The sequence below is a fragment of the Bactrocera neohumeralis genome, chromosome 4, assembly GCF_024586455.1.
Source record: "Bactrocera neohumeralis isolate Rockhampton chromosome 4, APGP_CSIRO_Bneo_wtdbg2-racon-allhic-juicebox.fasta_v2, whole genome shotgun sequence".
In the NCBI taxonomy this organism is placed as follows: domain Eukaryota; kingdom Metazoa; phylum Arthropoda; class Insecta; order Diptera; family Tephritidae; genus Bactrocera; species Bactrocera neohumeralis.
This window is the reverse complement of record NC_065921.1, coordinates 31,440,753-31,462,429: the sequence shown is the minus strand read 5'-3', so window position 1 is coordinate 31,462,429 and position 21,677 is coordinate 31,440,753. Positions and strand designations below refer to the sequence as shown.

At 34.7% G+C, this 21,677-nt stretch overlaps 1 protein-coding gene across 2 annotated transcripts in view; it reads right to left on the bottom strand.

Annotated features, from left to right (window-relative positions):
• The window catches only part of LOC126756566 (photoreceptor-specific nuclear receptor), a 74,249-nt gene extending 61,466 nt beyond the window's left edge, over positions 1 to 12,783 (bottom strand). For both annotated transcript variants that reach the window (XM_050469739.1, XM_050469740.1), the window contains exon 1: positions 12,390 to 12,783. In XM_050469739.1, coding sequence (XP_050325696.1) covers positions 12,390 to 12,435 — 46 coding nt within the window. In that variant the 5' untranslated portion in view covers positions 12,436 to 12,783. The remainder of the gene's footprint in view (positions 1 to 12,389) is intronic.
• Positions 12,784 to 21,677: the final 8,894 nt, after the last annotated feature.

Below are 21,677 nucleotides of genomic sequence, written 5' to 3'. Positions count from 1 at the left end.
AAAAATGTGGTGTCAAATCAGCCAAAGACATCGACTGATGAACATCACGTCAAACAAGACAAAGAAATGGTGCTTGAAAATCGTTTATTAACAAATTGCAGATAGTTTAGGCATATCATTTGGATCGCTGCAGGCGATTTTGAAAGACGAATTGGGCTTGAGAAGAGTCAAATCTCGAATGATTCCAAAAACTCAATTTTTTTGGAAATTGACCGTCGTGTTAACATCTGTGAAGCAATGCTTTCTGACTATCAATACGTAATTAAACGCATCATAACTGGAGATGAGACTCGGATCTACGCTAACGGACCCTAAACAACCGATCAATCGAGCGAATATCGTGCTAAAGGCGAGCCGAAACCGAAAAAAATCACGTCAAAGTCGCTCAAAAATCAAGGTCATGTTGACAGTTTTCTTCGATTATCGTGGTGTGGTGCATTATGAATTCCTTCTGCCGGGTCAAACTGTTAACAAGGAATATTATTTGAGCGTTATGCCCCGTTTACGTGAAGCTATTCACTTCACATTTGTGGGCCGAAAACTCTTGGTTTTTGCATTACTCATACTGCATTGGTTATTCGTGATCATTTCACCAAAATTCAACAAATATCGTTCCGCAAACACCGTATTCGCCTGATTTGGCCCCGTGTGACTTCTGGCTGTTCACAAACTCAAAAGACCTCTCTGAGGACACCGTTTTGACTCAATTGAAGATATAAAAGCTGAATCGAATAAGGCTCTGATGGCCATCACGACGTAGGATTTTTCCAAGTGATGCTATGATGACTGGAAAATTCGTTGGCATAAGTGTATTGCAGCGGGAGGGGATTACTTTGAAGGAGATGAAATGAATTTGCAAGATTAAATTAAAATTTAAAAAATATAACAAAATTCACCTTTCAATTTGATCACAGTAAACAATAGGTACCGAGGTCTAAATATTCGGTACCTAGGGGCTTGAATAGTTTTTATTGGATTTTAACAATTTTTGATCACAAGGTTGCACACACTAAAGACATTATTCGTAAAAAGTTGTATCCCGTTATATTAATTGCTTCTTGATTTGTGAGCTGGAGACTGAACGAATCAAGTGGAATTTAAAATTGTGCTTGTGGGAAGTGGCGTGGTTGTTGAACGATTTCGTCCATTTTCACAATGCGACATAAGATTTTAAGAAGAATGCCAGGTATTAAAATTTTTCGAAATCGTTTAGTCGAGCCCCGTGATATGGGATTTCACCAAAAAGCGGTGCCACGCCTATTGCCCAATTTTCATACCGGTTCCTCTAAAACTCCCTCACACCATCTCGGTGGTAAAATTGCATACCTCTGAAGTAATTTTTCCGGCTTTTAGTAGTTTTTAACAGTACCGTTATGTGGGGTTCATCCATTTTCACACTGTCAATTGAAGTTCTTATAAGATTTGTAGTTAGCAAATTTGGTTGTTCTAGCTTTAATGGTTTAGGAGATATGTACATTAAACTTGATAGAGGGCGGGGCCACACCCACTTTTTCAAAATTTTTTTTTCTACTGGCGATCCTCTTCACCAAATTACAGCTTTATATCTTAATTTAGTGCTTAGTTATGTCACTTTATGTGTTTTCGGTTAATGGCAATTTGTGGGCGTGGCAGTGGTGCGATTATCATCTACGAACTCGAAATTTTTTTTGTACTAAGGAATCCACATACTAATTTGCATCGAGATATCTCAATTTTTACTCAAGTTACAGATGGCAGAGACGAACGGACGGACGGACACACAGACAGCCAACCGGATTTAAAATTTTTTCGCTAATCTGATAATTTATATATATATATATATAACCCTATATCTATCTCGTTTTTGGTGATATGTTTTAGGTGATGCGTACAAACGGTGAACAAAACTGTCATAATATGTAGCAACTGGTTGCAAGAGTATAATAATTGTAACATTTTTTGTTTTTGTGATAATTCCAATGTCAAAATACAGCATGTCTTTTTCTAATTTAGAGCACAGAGCAGAGAGAGAAGCACCACATGAAAATAAAAACATCATACTTTCAAATATAAAGGTTCGTGAATATTGCTGTGCTCTTATACAATTTCATACCCTATATGGCATATACATAAATAGTACCTTGTCGTCGTTTTGTATTGAAAATATGTGATGTCATCCTGACCTACCATTTCACTTCAACGTGCGGATTTACGGTGCGTAAAATATAGTAACACAGCGGCTGCGCTAGATAGGTCATGTCGTCCGTATGGATGAAAACGCTCCAGCTCTAAAAGTATTCGACGCAGTACCGGCCGGGGGAAGCAGAGGAAAAGAAAGACATCCACTACGTTGGAGAGATCAGGTGGAGAAGAACCTGACTGCACTTGGGGTCTCAAATTGGCGCCAAATTGCTAAAAGAAGAAACTATGGGCGTGTTGTTGTTAACTCGACTATAACCGCGTAAGCGGTGTCTACGACATTCAATTGCCTACTAAGTCCGAAGAGGCACCTGTTGACAAAAGTTATTCTGCGTTAGATTTCGAGGCTGACATTGTTGTTGGTGTTAATACTGGTTACAAGATAGACGAAAAAATCTACGACTTTGAAGTTATGACTGTCAACAGTGACGTGGGAGCCAAGTCGCGAGTGCGACAAATGTTTCTTTGACAGGATATATTTGCCGTCGTTCTCAACCAGCTAAATTCCATAATATCATTATCATTCGATTTTTAATCTTCGATAACTCTCAAAATAAAAGGAAAAAAGAAAATAAGGCAATTTATTAAATTTGGACAATGCGGAATTCAAATCTATCCCGCTGTAAACTTAACAATCCATGAACTCAGGGGCGAACGGGGGGGGATGGGATTGGGGTGTTAATCATAATACAGGAAAAATAAAAACTCATTTATTATGACTTTGTTTTCATTCCATGAGCAAACTGTTGGATAAAAAAGATTTAAATTTAAAAAAACTATGCTATTTGCAAAAAAATACTTGAGTGTCTTAACTAAAATGTCTATATTTTTAATAAAAACAACCAGAAAAAACTGGTCTGAATTAGATACACAACTTTACTTATTATTTGTTTTTCATTTGCTGAATTTAGAATGTGGAAAAGGTTAAAAATCTTTTCTTCAGATTATATTTTCTAACTAAAATTTTGAATATATTTTCAGAAACTGGTTAAATCAAACAAAGAGATCCAAAACTTTTTTAGTGCATCGTTTTTTAAAGATTTTTTAACAAAAGCATATCCCTATATCTGTCGCTTCAAATGAACGCTCGTTTTCCTCACTTCGCAGGCTTAAAACACATTTAATTGAAATAAAACTGAGAAGCACGCCTGAACGGAATGGCTCTCTTGAATATCCATAGAGATATAGACGTGACGGAGGAAGAGATTTTAAATGTTATGGCCCAAAATAAAAGAAGATTAGACTTCAATTTGTGAATAAAATAATGAAGCATTGTCTTTTTACATAAACCCCCCCCCAAATTTTTTTCCTGCGTTCGCCACTGAATGAACTGTTTTATAGTACTCTGCGTGATCGTTTTAGATTTACTCAATGTATACCGTCGAAGCCAGCTAAGCTTGCCATCAAAATTATAAGTTTGCACAAATTGTGCTTTAAAGGCGGTATTCTAGTTTAGAAATTAAAAAAAAAACAATCGTTGTTTTTTTCATAATTCGATAGTTTAGATATTCAAAAATTTATCCCTTTTTACCAATCGCCAAAAACCGCAGGAAATTCGAACCTATAGACTAGAAACTCAAGTCATTAAGCGCAAGCTAACGAAGATGTGGACCCCATTACCTTTGCCTGTTTTTTACCGAATTTATCGATCAATCTAATCTGTTCGCCTAACGGTGGTTTGTATCACCTAAAAATAATTGAGATAGATATAGGGTTATATATTAGGTTGTCAAAAAAGTCTTGCGGTATTTTCGCTAGTTTGCGCTGAAAGCTAGTTTTATTCGTCGCATCGGGTCATGCTATACCTTTTTGGAAAGCTCATTTCACGCGCTAACATGTGTTTGATTGATCGTTTCTTTTAAGTCGTTCGTGAGTTATAGCGTCGCAAACATGGAGCAAAATAAAGAGAAAATACGGCATATTTTACAGTACTACTACGATAAAGGCAAAAATGCATCTCAAGCCGCCAATAAAATTTGTGCAGTTTATGGACCCGATACAGTTTCCATTTCCACTGCACAACGATGGTTTCAACGTTTTCGTTCTGGTGTAGAGGTGGTCGAAGATGCGCTACGCTTCAATAAAAATAAAAACAAATCAATAAACAAATGACAATATTATGTATGTATATTTAAATGATCAGTGTGACGAGACGAGTTGAAATCAGGGTGACTAAAGGTCTGTCAGAACGTCAATGCAATCTTTAACTGAACTAAAAATTAAAATCTTTTGGTGTCATTTGATACAGACGTTTCTTGGTACCATTCTGGCTCTTGGTACTTCCACAACCATAAAACATCTTTAATCGAAAACGTTTGAAGTGTCATAAATAATCCGTTAAAACCCAGCTCACTAATAAATTTAATGTAAATATGTATATATCGCCCAAACCATGAAAGCTATATTACCCAAATTTCCGCAGGACATTTCTTACAACTGTGTGAGAATAGGTGGAATAGGATGACAAACTTTCCCTGTCCACTCCCCATATAAAGGCTTTGATAACTACTGCATGTGTGATAAATCAATAACTAAATACGTTAGAGACATTACATTTTACAAGCGGTATGCTATAAGAAGGCATTTCTGGATCCGGTGTCAAAATTGGCCGCTGGGTGTGGTACTCTCGACCTTTAGGCGAAAAGACATATTCACCAAATACGGTAGGTGATTTTATTCACAAATTCCTATTACAGTGCGAAAATAGGCGAAATCGTGCAACTACCACTCCTACTTCCCATATAACACAATTTTTAATTCCATCTGATTCTTTCCTCTCCAGTACACAAAGAACAATAAAGATATAAAGTTGTAAAGCTTTGCGTATATAAGACCCTTCAGTATTACCTTTTCATGACTAAAAATTGTCTAAATCGGACAATATACTGAATATGGAGACTTACTAACTTTTTATAAAAACCGAAAGTATCGGTCTATGTTTGAAATATAGTATATAAAAGAAATTCGGTGAGAATCCTTTCCTGAAAATAGTTTGACAAAAAAGGGTTAAGTCTGGACAATACTTCCCTTAGCCTTCATATATCTATTAGAACGATTTCCGATCCATTTATCGGCCAATATGTGAGTTGGATGTCTTAAAAAAATTGTATGAGCCTATTTTCCTAATAACGGTGCAAGTTTTTTTTATTTCTAAAATATATTCTCGAGTATACCTGAGAATATCAAAGGGTAATGCAACAAGTCCAGACCTTTTTCTGCTCGCAATATACATACTATATATAGTGAACTCCGAAATTTCTAGCCGAATTTAAACTGTCTAGGTTGGTAAAAATGTGTGATATTTTAATGAAATTAAGTGGTTTCTTCCGAAACATTTTTTAATCTGAAGTTTTGGCAACACTGAAGGTTTTACCACGGGTTTGCTCATTTGAAGTTGCAAGAATATAAAATGTTCGGTTCCTCCTGAACTTAGTTCTGCCTTACTTGTTTGATATAAAGTTTTGCCTACACCTGAAACTATTTTCCACCTTTTATTATTTCGAGACTATAACATGTAATCTGACGTTGAGTAACACCAAAAGCTCCATCAGGATCGGGAAGGACCTCTCCGAGCGGTTCGATACCAAACGAGGTTTCAGACAAGGCGACTCCCTATCGTGCGACTTCTTCAACATGCTTCTGGAGAAAATAGTTCGAGCTGCAGAACTAAATAGAGAAGGTACCATCTTCTATAAAAGTGTACAGCTGCTGGCGTATGTCGATGATATGTCGAGCTCTTTCGCCATCACTCTAACTCTTGCCTGACGATTTTCAAGCAACATATGTATATATTTTCAAATATCATCTACCCGGCAAATTTAATTTAAATTTCCGTGTGCTTTTTTGTCCCCATGTATATTAATATTAATGTAAACCTGTATCTACCTCGTTTAAACATGTTTTCATTACCAAAAACTTAAAAATGCATATGTTACACTATAAAGTCCCTCGAAAAAGGTACCTTCGCGTTGACAGCAGAACTTCTTATAGGATCATCAAAAGTAAAAAAAAAAAACAAAAAACAAGTAAGCAGCTAAGTTCGGGTGTAACCGAATGAAAGTTTTAGCGCGATACATTGATTGGTGTTTAATTTGAATACTGGAAAGTAAAAGTATCACATGTAAGCTATGTTTTATGAGAAGTAGGCGTGGTTGCTGTGCGAAATCGGACATAGAACATAGAAATTTCAGAATAATGCCACTAACCGAATTTGGTTGAAATCGGTCGTGCAGTTCACGAGATATGACTTTTAACCTAAATATGAGCCGAGCCACGTCCATCGTAAAATTTTGCCAAGTCTTCTATAGAGCCCCTCTAATGATTTCCGAACTCATCCATTTTTACAATGTTGGTAGGGGTGCTTAAGAAATTTGGTCTGAGCAAATTTGGTTGTTATAACTTTACATTATATTACATTAAACTTTTTAGAGGGCGGGGCCACGGCCGTTTTTTCAAAATTTGTTTCTCAAATGACCTTTTCTTCTGCAATCTTCTATGTGAAATTACAGTTTTATGTTCCAAGGCGCTTTGTGGGCGGAGCTGTGGTCCGATTACGAATTGGACGAAAGAAAAACAAAATAAGTCAGGAAAGGCTAAGTTGAGGTTTGCAACTTGCGGATCAAAGTCGGCTAAATATATATATATAAACACACATATACGGAATTATGTTAGCCGGACGTTTCAAAATGGTGAATATCAGTTATTGCTAAGACAAATTTTCACCCGATTTGGTCTATTTTAGGGAAAAAATATATGGTTGTTAGTAAAATACGCTTTCACCAAGATAAGTCACATATTGGCCGCTATATGCGGTATAAGGTCAACTGGGAGTTAGTAAATCTTTAATATTATGTATATGGGGGGGCTAAGGAAGATATTGATCCGATTCAACCCATTTTTGACACAAGGATATATTATTATCAAAGAAGTACTATCGCGAATTTCAATAACATATCTCGTAGATTGACCGATATTTTAGGCAAAAAGTCAGCCAAGCGCACTGGGTCCACATATTTTTATACCCTGAACAGGGTATATTAAGTTTGTCACGATGTTTGTAACACCCAGAAAGAAGCGTCGGAGACCCTATAAAGTATATATATAAATGATCAGTATGTTGAGCTGAGTCGATTTAGCCATGTCCGTCTGTCTGCCTGTCCGTCTGTCCGTCCGTCTGTCTGTATATATTCGAACTAGTCCCTCAGTTTTTAAGATATCCTTTTGAAATTTTGCAAACGTCATTTTCTCTTCAAGAAGCTACTCATTTGTCGGAACGGCCGATATCGGACCACTATAACATATAGCTGTCATACAAACTGAACGATCGGAATCATGTTATTGTACGGACAACTTTCACATTTGACAATGTATCTTCACCAAATTTGGTATAGATTATTTTGTATAATGTAATATCCGAAAAAATTGTTCAGATCGGATTACTATAGCATATAGCTGCCATACAAACTGAACACATAATTACTAAAAGAAATGCACCTGTGAAGGGTATATTAGCTTCGGTGTCGCCGAAGTTAACGTTTTTTCTTGTTAATATAGGGCTTGAACAGTTATGTTCCAAATTTGGCAATTTTTAGACTCGAGGTAGCATACCTCAAATGGACTAATTGTGCAATGTTTTATCCAAATAATACGAACATAAAATTTTTTTATATGGGAAGTATGTATGTAGGTGCTTTTAGTCGTTTTCAACAAAACCGTAATATGGTGAGTGGGCGGGGTTATAATCTGATTATATTCATTTCAACACCGTCGTTACGGTTTCTTATAGTATTTGCTCTAAACGAATTTGGCTGTTATAGCATTATTAGTTTAGAAGGTATCTATATTAAACCTATTAGAGGGCGGAGCTACGCCCACTTTTGAATTGTCGGTTCCAATTATAGGTTTACTATATACCCTAATTTAGCCCTAGTTATTGCATTTCATAAGTTTTCCATTAGTGGTCCGATTACGCCCATCTATGAACTCGTCCTCACTTTTTTTGCAAAGTAGCACGTGTACAAAGTTTCATTCAGATATCTCAATTTTAATCTAGCTATCACTTGCACAGACGGACAGAAAGACAGTCACTCAAAATTCAAATCCTCTCACCATGCTCCTCATTTATATATACAAGGTCTGTCGCAAAAGAAACAGGACTGTTAAAAAAAAAAACAACAAAAAATTAATATTTTTCAAAAGTTATATTTTTTTATTCAAAGTAGTTTCCTTGTGCTTCGATACAGCGTTTAGCCCGGTCAATTAGCATTTCAAATAAGTGTTTAAGGTCATTTTTCGGAATGCTCTTGAGAATATCGGTCGTCGCCTTTTGGATAGCTGAAATGTCCTGAAACCAGTGTCCTTTCATGGGCAAATGAAGTTTTCCAAATTTCCAGATCAGGTGAGTAGGGTGAGTGATTTATGGTTCATATGGATTTTTTGTCAGAAAATCAGTCGACCGATGACACGGCGCATTATCGTGCAACAAGCGCCAGGACCCTGCCTCACGGTATTGTGGTCGAGCACGACGAATGCGTGACAAAAGACGCTTCATAACACCAAGGTAAAACACAGCATTAATCGTTTGGCCAGGTGGGACGAACTCTCGGTGTACAATACCCTCGGAATCGTAAAAACAAATCAGCATTGTCTTTATTTTTGACTTCTGAAGACGACCGACTTCTGTTCGTCACATAGGTCCTCATGACCTTCTTGGAATCGCTTAAACCACTCATGCACATTACTACGGGATAGGCACTGATCACCATAAACTTTTTTCATCATTTGAAATGTTTCAGTAAATGTTAGTGATTGACAAACAAAAAATCTTCCCTCAAGCCAGGCGCTGTAGCTTAACTCTAAGGGGTCGCTATTTTTTTTTTTAGGTTCCCATACATTTAACATATGAATTTTCGTTTTTTCATTCAAACTAAAATTTCGCCAACTAATTTTCGTTTCTCAAAAATAACCATAACATATTCAGAAAGTTCACTTTTCAAATTTTAAAAATTTCTGCGTTCACCACTTAGAACAGAAAAGGGTAAATTACAAAATATTGTCAAAGCGATGCAAATAATATATTCTGGTTATATAAGCAAATGTATATTGGAACGAATAATTAAAAATCGAAAATGTTTGCTTTTTAACCAAAAAGAAGATTTTTTCTAAAGCTTTCGGAGGCTGAAATTCAAATTCTCAAATTTAAAAAAAATATATATAGATTGCATCGGATATAGAGTGTTACATTTTTTTATGAGAATTTACAATAAAGAAATAAATAAGATTAGTTTCGGAACAACAATAAACTCCCACAGTAAATGAACATCATTTTGTCGACGTCAAGTAAATGAAGACATATTAAAAGATGTTTATGTATTTTTTGGTCCACAAATATTTTCTCAAGTGGCAACACGAATAAACAGTAAACAGTATAAAATCATCTGAAATGTCGGAGAGCTACATATTGGTCTGAGCTGATTGCATTTACTTTTGGCTTTAAACTAAAGTACGCATGCGAGAACAAACTATAGTATGTCAAAGATTGTACTTGTATGTATATCCACTAAATTTTGTTAAGATGTCTTATATATTGACTGGAGTTTACGAAATTCCGGTATAAAGCAAGCGGAAGTTGGAAGATATTTGTTATATACGTAGATTGTCTTTCATATTCGGGATTAGAAAAGAAAAACAAATTTTAATCATCGAAAATCGCTTTATTGTTTTTCAAAATATTCACCCTTTGCGTGTGCTTTAAGTTCTGAACGAATTAACAATCTCTTCGGGTGTCGAAAAACGTTGACCTTTTAGTTTATTTTTTATGCCCGGTATTAAAAAGAAGTAATTCGGTCCTATGTCAGAACTATTCGGCGGATAAGTAATAAAATCGATATTTTAAATGCTCAAAAATGCAATTGTTTCAGTTGATGGAGAGTGGTCCGTCTTTGGCGGTTGGTTTTCCTAATTTCTTGAAAGTCAACTAGCAAAAAAATGATTGTATACCACTTAGAATTTACTGTTCTGTTTTACTTTCGGGCGCATACGCGTATATCCACGTTTCATTATCTGTCACGTTTTTAGACGTGTTTCGAAGCACAACTATCGTATTTTTTTAACATTTCTCTCAACCAATCGACACGATCGATCGACAACAGCACCGGAACAACAACTGATTTTGGGCGATCTTCATGAAATCCCTCTTGTTCGACGACGATTGAATTCATCTTCTTCTTCTTTACTGGCGGTTATAGCCGAGTTAACAGTCAGTCGTTTCCATTCGGACGACATAACCTGGCCAGCGTACCCGCTGTCTTTTAATTCGCTGAACTATGTCAATGCCGTCGTATATCTCATACAGCTCATCGTTCCATCGAATGCGAAATCTTTCACAGAATTTTTCTCTCGAAAACTCGCAACGTCGACTCATCAGATGTTGTTATCGTACAGGCCTCTGCACCATATAGCAGGACGGCAATAATGAGAGACTTATAGAGTTTTGTTTTTGTTCGGCGAGAGAGGACTTTACTTCTCAATTACCTACTCAGTCCAAAGTAGTACATGTTGGCAAGAGTTATCCTGCGTTGGATTTCGGGTCTGACATTATTGTTGGTGTTGACTCTGATTCCAAGAAAGACGAAATTATCTACGACTTTGAAGTTATGACTGTCAACAGTGACGTGGGAGCCTAGTTGCGAGTGCGACGACTGTTTGTTTGATGACAGGAGATATCTCGTCTTGCCCTCGTTCACCGCCAGACCCATTTGCTTCGCTGCCTTATCCATTCTGGAGAAAGCAGAACTAACGGCGCGGTTGAATTCATACCATCGGTAAAAACTGATCTTTGATGGAGTCTCATGGCCAAAAATTTAATTGAGTTCATCGATGTACTGTTTCTGAGTTAATTAACGTCAAAATTTTTGAGACATATTTCTGCTAAAAATTTTCACGATTTAATTCTATTTTTTGGCCGAGATGAATATTTAATGTTACTATAAACAACACAAGTAACGAGCGGTAAAAACGTTCCAAATATGTATAACATCAGAAATGTCAAACTTTACGATAAAGTTGTCAACTGCCCGATTGCAACACCAGGGTTGCCAATTCCCGAAATATTAAAGGCAACATACGTAATATTATATTACAAATTACCAAGAAAAGGTGTTAACGTCAGCTGTACCGAACCTAAAATATCCTTCACAAATACGAAAAGTTCCGATCGTTCAGTTTGTATGGCGGCCATATGCCACAGTGATCCGATTTGAACAATTTCTTCGAAGATTGTATTATTGCCTTAGGTAATAATCCACGGCAAGGTTCGTGAAGGTATTTCGTAAAATTAAAACGTTTTCCATATAAGCACTTGATCCCAGCCGCCTACATCCCAAAAAGGTTAGATACAAGTTATACGTTATTTCCAGTGCGCCACAAAAGTCATAATAAAATAGGCAAACATCGCATTGATTTTATACTATAAAATAAATGTTGTAATATGTATAAAAAATATAATTATGGTCAACAGTTACACATTTATCAAATTAAGCACAAAATTATATAGACCCCCCCTACTACTCCGCCCATGGGTAGTACATTATTGCGTTAGACTATGACCCCTGCTAAATTTTGTGAAGATATCTCGTCAAATTATAAAGTTTTCCATTCAACACTTGATTCCGAACGTTCAGATTGTATGGCAGCTATATTCGATAATGGTCCGATGACGGCAGTTTCGACAAATCTAAAATTATGGGGCACTAGTTCGTACAGGTGAACGGGCGGATAAGCGGACATGACTAAATCAACTCAGCTCACTTGTATACGACGTTTCCTTCGGGATGTTACAAACTACGTGGCAAATTTAATATACCCTCTTCAGGGTATACAAATATTATATCCTGTCAAAAAACATTCACAATCATAAATTATGTTATGTTAATATCAAAACTTGGGAAGGCAGCTTCACAACTACCGAAGAAGAATAAATCTTTCGCATACTTATTTTTCCCAAACTATAATATATTTTATTTAATGAAACTTTTGTTTTATCTTTTTAGGCAATTTGTTTTTAGTAAAGACAGGGTCCACATACACATTTTAGTTTTATTAACCATTTCATGTAATCGAGAATATTTTCACCAATATTATTTGCAAAAGTTTTAAATATTAACCGAACATTTATTGAGTACATTCTACACATACTAATTTGTTTAGCATACCTTGCGGCGCAGTGCATCTTCCGGGAGAATGCTCATTTTTATTCATTTTAACTTCACTGCTTAACTTATTAATATAGTTGGTAAAACCAGGGAGGCAAATTTTATGCCCTTAAATGGTACCGGTTATAATGGTATTTATGTATGTATCTGTTTTTTATACACTTATATAATATTTAATTTATTGTATTTATATTTAACAAATTGTGATTAATATTATTAAACTGCTTATGAATTCATTGCAACGTTTACATTAATTGCACAGCTTTCACTTTTCTATGGCGTTAAACGACTACGACCACAGGTTATTTGATTTCCTTTAGTCAATAGTCTTCCGATGTTTAGGACCAGAATCATGAGTAATGACACAGTGGACACAATTTCACGATGTTCGCTCTTCGGCTTGCTGTTTGAGATTTATCATAAAACCATGACAGAAGCAGAACGGACATGTGTCTGCAACCCCGAAAAACCGTAACACGCAATCACCAGTAATACAGCAGAAATTATGTATACCTACGTTATGCGCCATTGCCACCACCTCCGCCAACAGGAACATGCAAAAGGGGGCTGAGCATCACTCGTTTTGTTGGTATTAGTGTTTACAGCCCATTTTTAATGTATGCATATGTATGTATGTATGTCCATGCCCTTCAACGAGACATCATAATCACAAGATATACTAGATTTCTAGGCAAACCTGCTGTTGAAATTGAACTAATCACAAAAGCATCACCTTTATGCCAATTAAAGTAAATTCATTTATTAAAATTTTAGTGGATTCTTCGATTCAAAGTACATAGATATATGGTATTTATTATATTTAGAATCCAATTTGGTTTGTTGGACTAAATATCATAAGTTTTTAAATTTTTACGAATTTATTATTTGGAAAATATTAATAAAGATTGGAAAATCTGGGATTGGGAAATTCTAAGTTAGTTTAAAAATAATATTATATTAATAGAATTATAATTAATAGAATTTTTATTATTTTTACGGGATTAAAAACTAAAAAAAAAAATATATTCCATGAGTAATGACATACCAGGTGGAAGAATAAAAACTAAACTATTTAATCCCAAGCGCATAATTAAGAATTAAAACAAAAATTGAAAATGCGCATTTGCGTACTAGAGCTCGCACGGAGCCATCACTTCTTTTACAATTTACATATTTATAAATTTAATTTATTTTTTTCTTGTTATCATATGCAGACTAATCGGAATCTAACTAATGGCAGCTCGTAGCATATTATGGTAAATAACAGTTGTTGGTATAGAAAAATGTACAGCGCCTAACTACTTTGTTTAGGCTCATTCTACTTCTAAAGTAGTTCGTAACTGGTTGATTTCACAGCAATGTCAAGAGTACATTTACAGGCATGGAATCCTATACATACTACATACCTGTGAATATATGTATATAGGTGTGACCAGAATACTTAGAAATTCCTAAAGTGCCACCCACTGATGTCAGTAATTGTCAACTATGCGTATTGCATCCAGTATCGTGCTTGCTTTGATTCGTTCTTCTTGACGTCGAGTTTTGTATCTTTACTTTTTGGTGTATGTAGTAAGCCAAGCCACAATCTCCAATAAACACCCATCATTCTTTAACAATGGGCTTGTAGATACATACATACATACATATATGCATACAAAGATACTTACATATATTAATTTAAATAGAATAATATACATAAGTGTGTATTCACGTAGCATTTATACAAACAGAAGTGCGAACTCAACTGATTTTCGTCCTATTTCGAATACATACAGTACAAATTTATGTATATACGAACGTTTTATATTCAATACGGAATAATGCAACTATAACTTGATTATATCAATCTATTTTCGCTCTGCTTTATTTATTTGTACAATACACATGTACACACATGGCATGTATGCATGTATGTATGTAGGCACTTGTTTATTGGAATAACAAAATTTTGTAACTTCGAAACGACGAAAGGCAATATAAACATTTTTCAACTTTTATTTTATACACTTAATATCTATTGTCAACAAAATAACATCAATAATTTCTATAATTTTTTTATGGACGCCATTTTTTATTTAATTTATACACAAGGACATATCTAATTCAGGCAAATAATAAGGTTTCATAGTAAGTTTATGAAGTTGTGTACATACATACATACATACATACATAGTTATACATATAACAAAAAAATGTGTGAGTAAATTTTTATAAGTCATGTGCTGAACACATAAAGAGCGATAGAAATCTAGCGACATCGCTCAAATATTAAAATACACACGTTCTTATGGACACGGTTATTTAGACAGCTGCACGACTGCACGAAAGGAGGCGCTCAGTTGTCGCTATCGCTAATTTAAAAATATTTCTAAATTTTTCGACGACAGTAGAAGAGAGAGGAGAGGAGAGAATGCCACTAATATGGAAAATGTAAAATTATTCAAAGCTCTAACAAACGTGACGTTGTTTTACTAAGAGAAGCATAAAATAGCTCCATTATATCATTTGTAATAACTATTGATAATTTACAACAAACAAATTTACCTATTTACTTATTTTCACATTGAACAAAAAATTAAAATTTCATTGAAGTGAAAGGTGGCAACAACGAAATTGTGTACATACAAAGTGGACAGCTGTGTTGCTTTGTTTACATGCTGGCAATTATTATGTCGCTGCCTTCTTACAAATGTTCATGTTGCAGGCTTCACGACGCCATTTACAGTTCTCTGTCGTGCAGTCATGTCGTGTCGCCGCTCTCTATGTGTTCAGCACATAAAAGTGTATTGCCTATTTATGTATGTACTATATGATAAAAATTAGACAACGATGTCCCTTTACTATAGGCTAAGATCGGTGATGAAGAGATATACATACATACATATGTATGTATGTGATAAAGTTAAACTATTTTTTTTTCTTAAAACAAAACCATATACTATATAATATGAATAAAATGATCGATACGAGGGCCAATTTTCTCTTTACGGCCCAGGCAAAGATGCGCCTGAATGATGGAATCACATTTTGTAGATGCCAAAAAATTGGAAGACCAAAATCCATGTCAAAAGTTCAAAATGGTATGAAACGGATTTGTAGATCAACATCTTCTGTTCTACTTTTAGGTGAGACTGTTTTATAATATGCTACAAATCTTACTTTAGTAGAAGAACGGCTGCTTTAAGAATTTTGCAGTAAAAGTAATTGTCCTTAATATAACTTAATTTATTATGTACATGTCTGTACGCACGTATGTATATGTGTGTATAAGTACCAAATCGACTTTTGCTTTTGTATATTATACTATTGAACCCAAACCTCATTGAAAGATGTACAACTATTAATCTTAAACAAAGAGCAGCTCTCAGAGTTAGGCCACGCCCATAAAGGAGGAGCGAGCATGGGATTAAAACGTATATACCATTTTATTTTGCCTCCCTTTTCACACAAAGCGGAAAAGGGAGAGAGAGAACGCACACATACGTTTATAGTATATCCAGCCGCTTAACAAATGCTCTTATGACAGAGAGAGGTGGTTGTTGACATTTGAACAAATGATAATGCTTATCCACTGTACATACTTTATATATTTACTTGCATGCAGTCTATGCACAGTCACATTTGCTGAAGTATGCTCTTTCACATTGCAGTACATATGTATGTATATGTATGTATATTTAACCTACACTTGAGTATACTTGCAAATCATACCTTTGTACAAACTGCTTTTTCCAATGCTTTTCTATTATCTTTTTCTTTTGGACCCATCGATTTGAAACTAAGCAAATCGCATATTTTTTATACCATTGCAACATGTTGCACAGAGTATAATAGCTTGGTTCACCTAAGCATGGTTTGTAAAGCTAAAACTAGGGCGAGATGGATATAGAATTACATACCATATGTATGTATATAAATGATCTCTCTCACACAAAGCGGAAAAATTAGAGAGAGAGTATGATAATTTAAATCCATTATCTAAAGCACTACTTAACTAATGCTCTTATTTGACAGAGAGAGCATAACTTTGTCATTCTTATGTTACATTGTGAAAAATGATACATGCATATATGTACATACTTTATATATTTACTTGCAGAGTGATTCAAAAAAAAAGTTTTTTTTCGTTCAGTACATATGTATGTATATGTTCCTATATTTAAGAAAGCCTCTCCAAATATGAGTTTTTAATTGTAACGGGAAGGTCCTCCGCCTAACGGTTTTCTATTTTTTCTTATTATCAGATAGAAAAATTTATAACTCGCAAATCGCATATTTTGAAAAATTGCAACATGTTGCCAAGATTTTAGTTGGAAATGGTTTGTAATAGCTCTAAAAAGTGGATTATGATTTTTATTCATAATATAAACGTTCTCTCAGATATTAACAGTTAAAGTTGATTATTTTTAAAATATTTTATTTCTTATGAATTATATAACTCAATGAAAAAAAAATTTAATATGAAATTTGGTGCAATAGCATAACTTATTTTTCCGATGTTACGAAAAAAAAATATATATCTTTAATGTACTATATATATACATCAAATTTTTAAATACAATATTATTATACAATGAATTTATTGGAATAAAACCTTGCACAAAAGATGCCATCTCACGTCCGAAACAGTCTGCTGATATCGAATTTGTACCCCTCAGTTGAAATAGTAAGTTTTGTGAAAAATATCGGCAATATCTGAGAAATATATATTGAAATTTTGAGAGAACATTTGTCTAATAATAATGTGCCTTCATGTTAAAAATGGGTTAAATAGAGTCAATACTTCTCCTAGCCCACATGTACCTAATATAAAGGTTTTCGAATTTCCGGTTGATTTTATACCTATGTATGTATCGAGGGTTTTTTCAGTGTATCATTGTGCTCAAAATTGGGTCACAAGCACTCCTAAATCGCCATACGCCTAATACCGTGGTTGGTAGGCATTTCATAGCACAATTGCGCAAGCTAACTTCACACGTACGTCTACGCTCTATTGTTCAGTCGTTGTCGAGACAGCGACGAAACAACGTCGTGTGTGGTCCTACCGCTAAGGGAAATGCACCCTGCACGAAATTTTCTGTCTTTATGCATGCTTTATGATAATACGAATTACATCATCTGTTTTACGTTAGTAAATGGCAATAAAATTAAAGTTTTTAGGGTCTAATATATTTATTTTAATCGTATAATATATAAAATAAATCAGCAAGCACGAAAGTTCTTATTTGAAAAAAGAATTAAAAGTATTCACAAAATTTAAGATAACAGAGTTCTTACAGAAACACGGAAACAGTTTCTCTCATGCCGACCACTGTTCTTATACTAGATCCCGTGTTCCGACGAATATATAATTGGCTATCCTGCCCGGATTTAAAAAAAAATCTCTGGTAGACCAATGAAATAAAAAATCCTTAAAAACTTTAGTATACCAAACCTTGTAATATACCCTTAAAGTAAAATAAACAAACAAGTATCGCAAAAAGAGCGAAAAAAGTAAAAGTGCGTTTGCCTTCGAAACGTTTTGCAACTTGTGCTCAAAGGAATAGCGATTCCTGCTAAATGTATCCCAATTATTCACACCCAATGTACGCAAATAACAAATAAACCCAGGCCTATACAAACAACCCAACCACAAATAGACAGTCACGGGGATATATTTGGGAGATCAATTATCAATCAACCAGTATACCAAAGAGAATAATTGAAAGTGCACAAATAAGGCAACCAAAAATACAAAAAATCAATGATATTGAAGACGATCATTTTTAGGGTAAACTCAAATTTACCCTATATTATTAAAAAAGACACAAAAACTGGGCAATTCTTTAGAGTTCTAATAGATACGGGGACATATGTATGTATGTGTATAAAATCCGGAATTTACGACCCTCAATAAATATTTTCAAAATTTGATATTTTATAAAATTGACAATTTAGAGAGCGACAAGTTAATTGGAATTAATTTCCTAAATAAAATCGGTGCCACAATTGATATCCCAAATAGAAAACTGATTCTACAATTGTCATAGTGTGGAGTATCTAGTCTGCTGACATGTATGCCAATTAGATAGTGACCTGTTAGCATCCCTACTAGAGTTCTTATAACATTTATATGAATTTATTAGTCGGTACAAATGTATAAATATATAGTAATATGTAGTGTGTATAAACATATTCCTTGATGTGAGCACGCTCCTTGTCAAACAAAAAGACTTTCGATTGCTGTAATCTCCGCAGTGGTCTAGTAAACCGAAGGCGACTGGTATCTAATCCCTGCGACCCTGTCTACCTCGCACCTTTACCACTCTTCTCTGGAAAGGAAGGCAATATTGAGGTTAGTTGTTGAGGTAATTTCAATTCTATAGGAATGCGAAAATCAGTGGCAGTAGGTAGAAATGGGAGCATATTAATTATCATATAATGTCCCACATTTCAGGCGACTAATTGGGAGAATTCTCTCAATCGAAGAGCTAACTTCGCTGCTAGTTACTTACGAAACTAGCTGCTCCGTTGGCAGACGGTGTAAAATTACGTTGAGTGACTGACCTGGCGGCGTTCTTAGAACTCCTCCAATGCATATACATACATAAAAGCTACTCTTTGTGTGCTTTATATACGCTGTATCGCGTATTTCTTTCCATTATTGACCACCATACCAATGCACCGTATGTCATAATCGGTCTAACCATTACTGTTTAGAGAAAATTAGCTAGCGGAGGAATTAATACCCCTTTGAGCCCCACCATTCTTTTGCAAGTGTAAAGCGCTGTAGTTGCTTTCTTCACCCTAGCCTCTATGTTTGATTTCCACAATAGCTTCCTGTTTAAAATTAGTACTAATTAGCTAGCCTTATCTCCGATCCTGGTAACATTTAATAATGGTGGTATGACTTCTGAAGTACTGCGTTTTCTAGTAAACAATACCATCTCTGTCTAGCTAGCATTTAAATTTAGTCTGTACAATACGGCCCCACGACTTACATATGTCATTTAGTATTGTTGGCATAAGGTTAACGAGAGTTTACCTCTAACCGAAACTCATCATTGGCGTAGGCCACAATATGGATATCCTTCTTTTCCAGAACCACCAACATTTAATCATTGTTAAGATCCAGAGAACCGGAGATAACACGTGTTCCTTTGGAACGATGTGCAGGAGCAGCTGATGCCCCCAGCGTTGAAATTATTGACCTGCTTGTGAGCATGCTTTCAATTAATCTTCTGAGAGGTTTAGAGCTGTCCAAGTCCAAGGCAAATAGGGTGTTTTCTTTAACCTCCAGAGTGTTTTTCTGGATTCATTTCGCTTCTTATGTTTATTTCTATTAGTCTTTCCAAAGTTTTGAAGAGGAATAAGGATAAGCTAATTGGTCTGAAGTCATTTGTTTGTGAGCTTTTGCTTTGACTTTCCTCGATAAAAAAGGAATTAGTTTAATTGCAGCGCCCCTTTAGAATGGTTACTAACCAGACTATTGTGTAGTTTTGGGACTGCTGTATTTGAGCCGGCAATAAACCGTCTGGTCCTGCCGATTTGTAGGGCTTGAAGCTTATTATTGCCCACTACACATTGCTTTCTGATACTATATCTATAGGAATTGAATACTTTTGAATTGTTTAATAAAATCGACTGTACTAGAGACAGCTCTGGTCTATTAAGAGAGTATTCTGGTCTAGAAGCATGAATTTCAGGCAATTTTTAAAGTGTCTTAAAAAAAAGCCAATTAATATTTTTGCTATCCATTTTTTTTATTAGTTATTTGTTAATTTCAGAAGAATTAAAAATTAAAAAATTTCATAAATTATGAGCTGACGAAATGGGGGGTCTCCAAAAATTTCCACGTGACCATACCCATGATTTCAACCCTCCTAGTTAACTGAAACCAAAAAAAAAGATTATTAATCTAGAATAATGTCGCAATGGCCGGAGCTACGGAAAAGTGGGAAAAAATTTTTTTCACAAAATGGCGACTGCCTGAAAAAAAAGTTTTTTTGATCACTTTTTCTGACTATTTCGAATTTTTTAAAAATAATAAAAATAAAAATTTGGGGATGGGGCTAGTTCCAACCATAGACAAGCCTATAAAGAAGACTCTATAAAAATTTTAAGTAAATCGGTAGTAGAACCTGAGAAATCGTGGGTATGGGTTCCGAAAAAGTCAGTTTTGAGAAAAACTCGTTTAAAGTTTCGCGTAAAGTCTTTTTTTCGACTAGTTCTGGCCGAACCAGTTTGGATGCCGGGTCAGAAAAATGCCTATATCTCCGAAAATAATTTGTATTTTGAAAAATCCTCTTGTACACATATTCTTGAATAGTTAAACTTTGAAAATGTAAAAAAAATTTCGATTTTTTGAAATTTCTAGACTAGAATACCCCCTTAAACATAAGACTCTGACAATGCAGAAAGTTAATTTTGTTACAAGGAATTAGTTTTGAGGCGTTAAAACTATAAATTTTCGATTTGACTCATATCGACCTCCAATGGCACAGATTTGCTTCTCTTTTACGTTTCGAATCAACTCAAACGAACTTATGTATGTATGTAAGTATGTACATAAAAATGGATCTAAAAATTTAATTTAAAGCAGTAAAATGATATTTCATAAAAACATCGTAGGAAGTTTGAAACATATTAGAAATGTTATTAAGTTTTACAAATGCTAACTTTTATTACTGTTTTTATATCTGCATAACATCTTAAGTCTACAGTGGTTTTAATGCCACTCCTCATACTCGAAGACCGCGTCGCCTCGTTGCTGTGGCTGAGGTACACATTAATTATAAACTATTCAATACAGCAATAACACACTGAGTTAAAATGTGAACATTAATGCCAAATTTGAAAATGATTTTAGAAATTGTTACATCATGTTCCCATTTGAGATACTGAAACAGGGTAGATCATTCTTCATTTTTAACAAAAATATTTATCGTTTTTAATTATAAACATTTTAAAATTCAATTAAATTCAGCTCTATTCGCATCGTACATTCTAAAGTGGCAAGAGCATAATTTCTCCAAAAAAATTGAATGTTGCTTATTTCTTAAAAAAAAAACATAGCAATCTTCAAACTCGGAAATAAATAAATGTGAGGTAGCACCCTTCATTTATATCGGCCGGCTTTTGACATGTTTTCATTTAATGTTAAATTATATTAATATTTCATCAGGCGTAATGGACTTTAAAGAATACTTTGTTCTACCAATCAACATTTGATGAACTAAAATCAACATTTCAGATTCACCGGCAAATCATGTCAAACACATAACCAGCAATGTGTTTACAGATGAA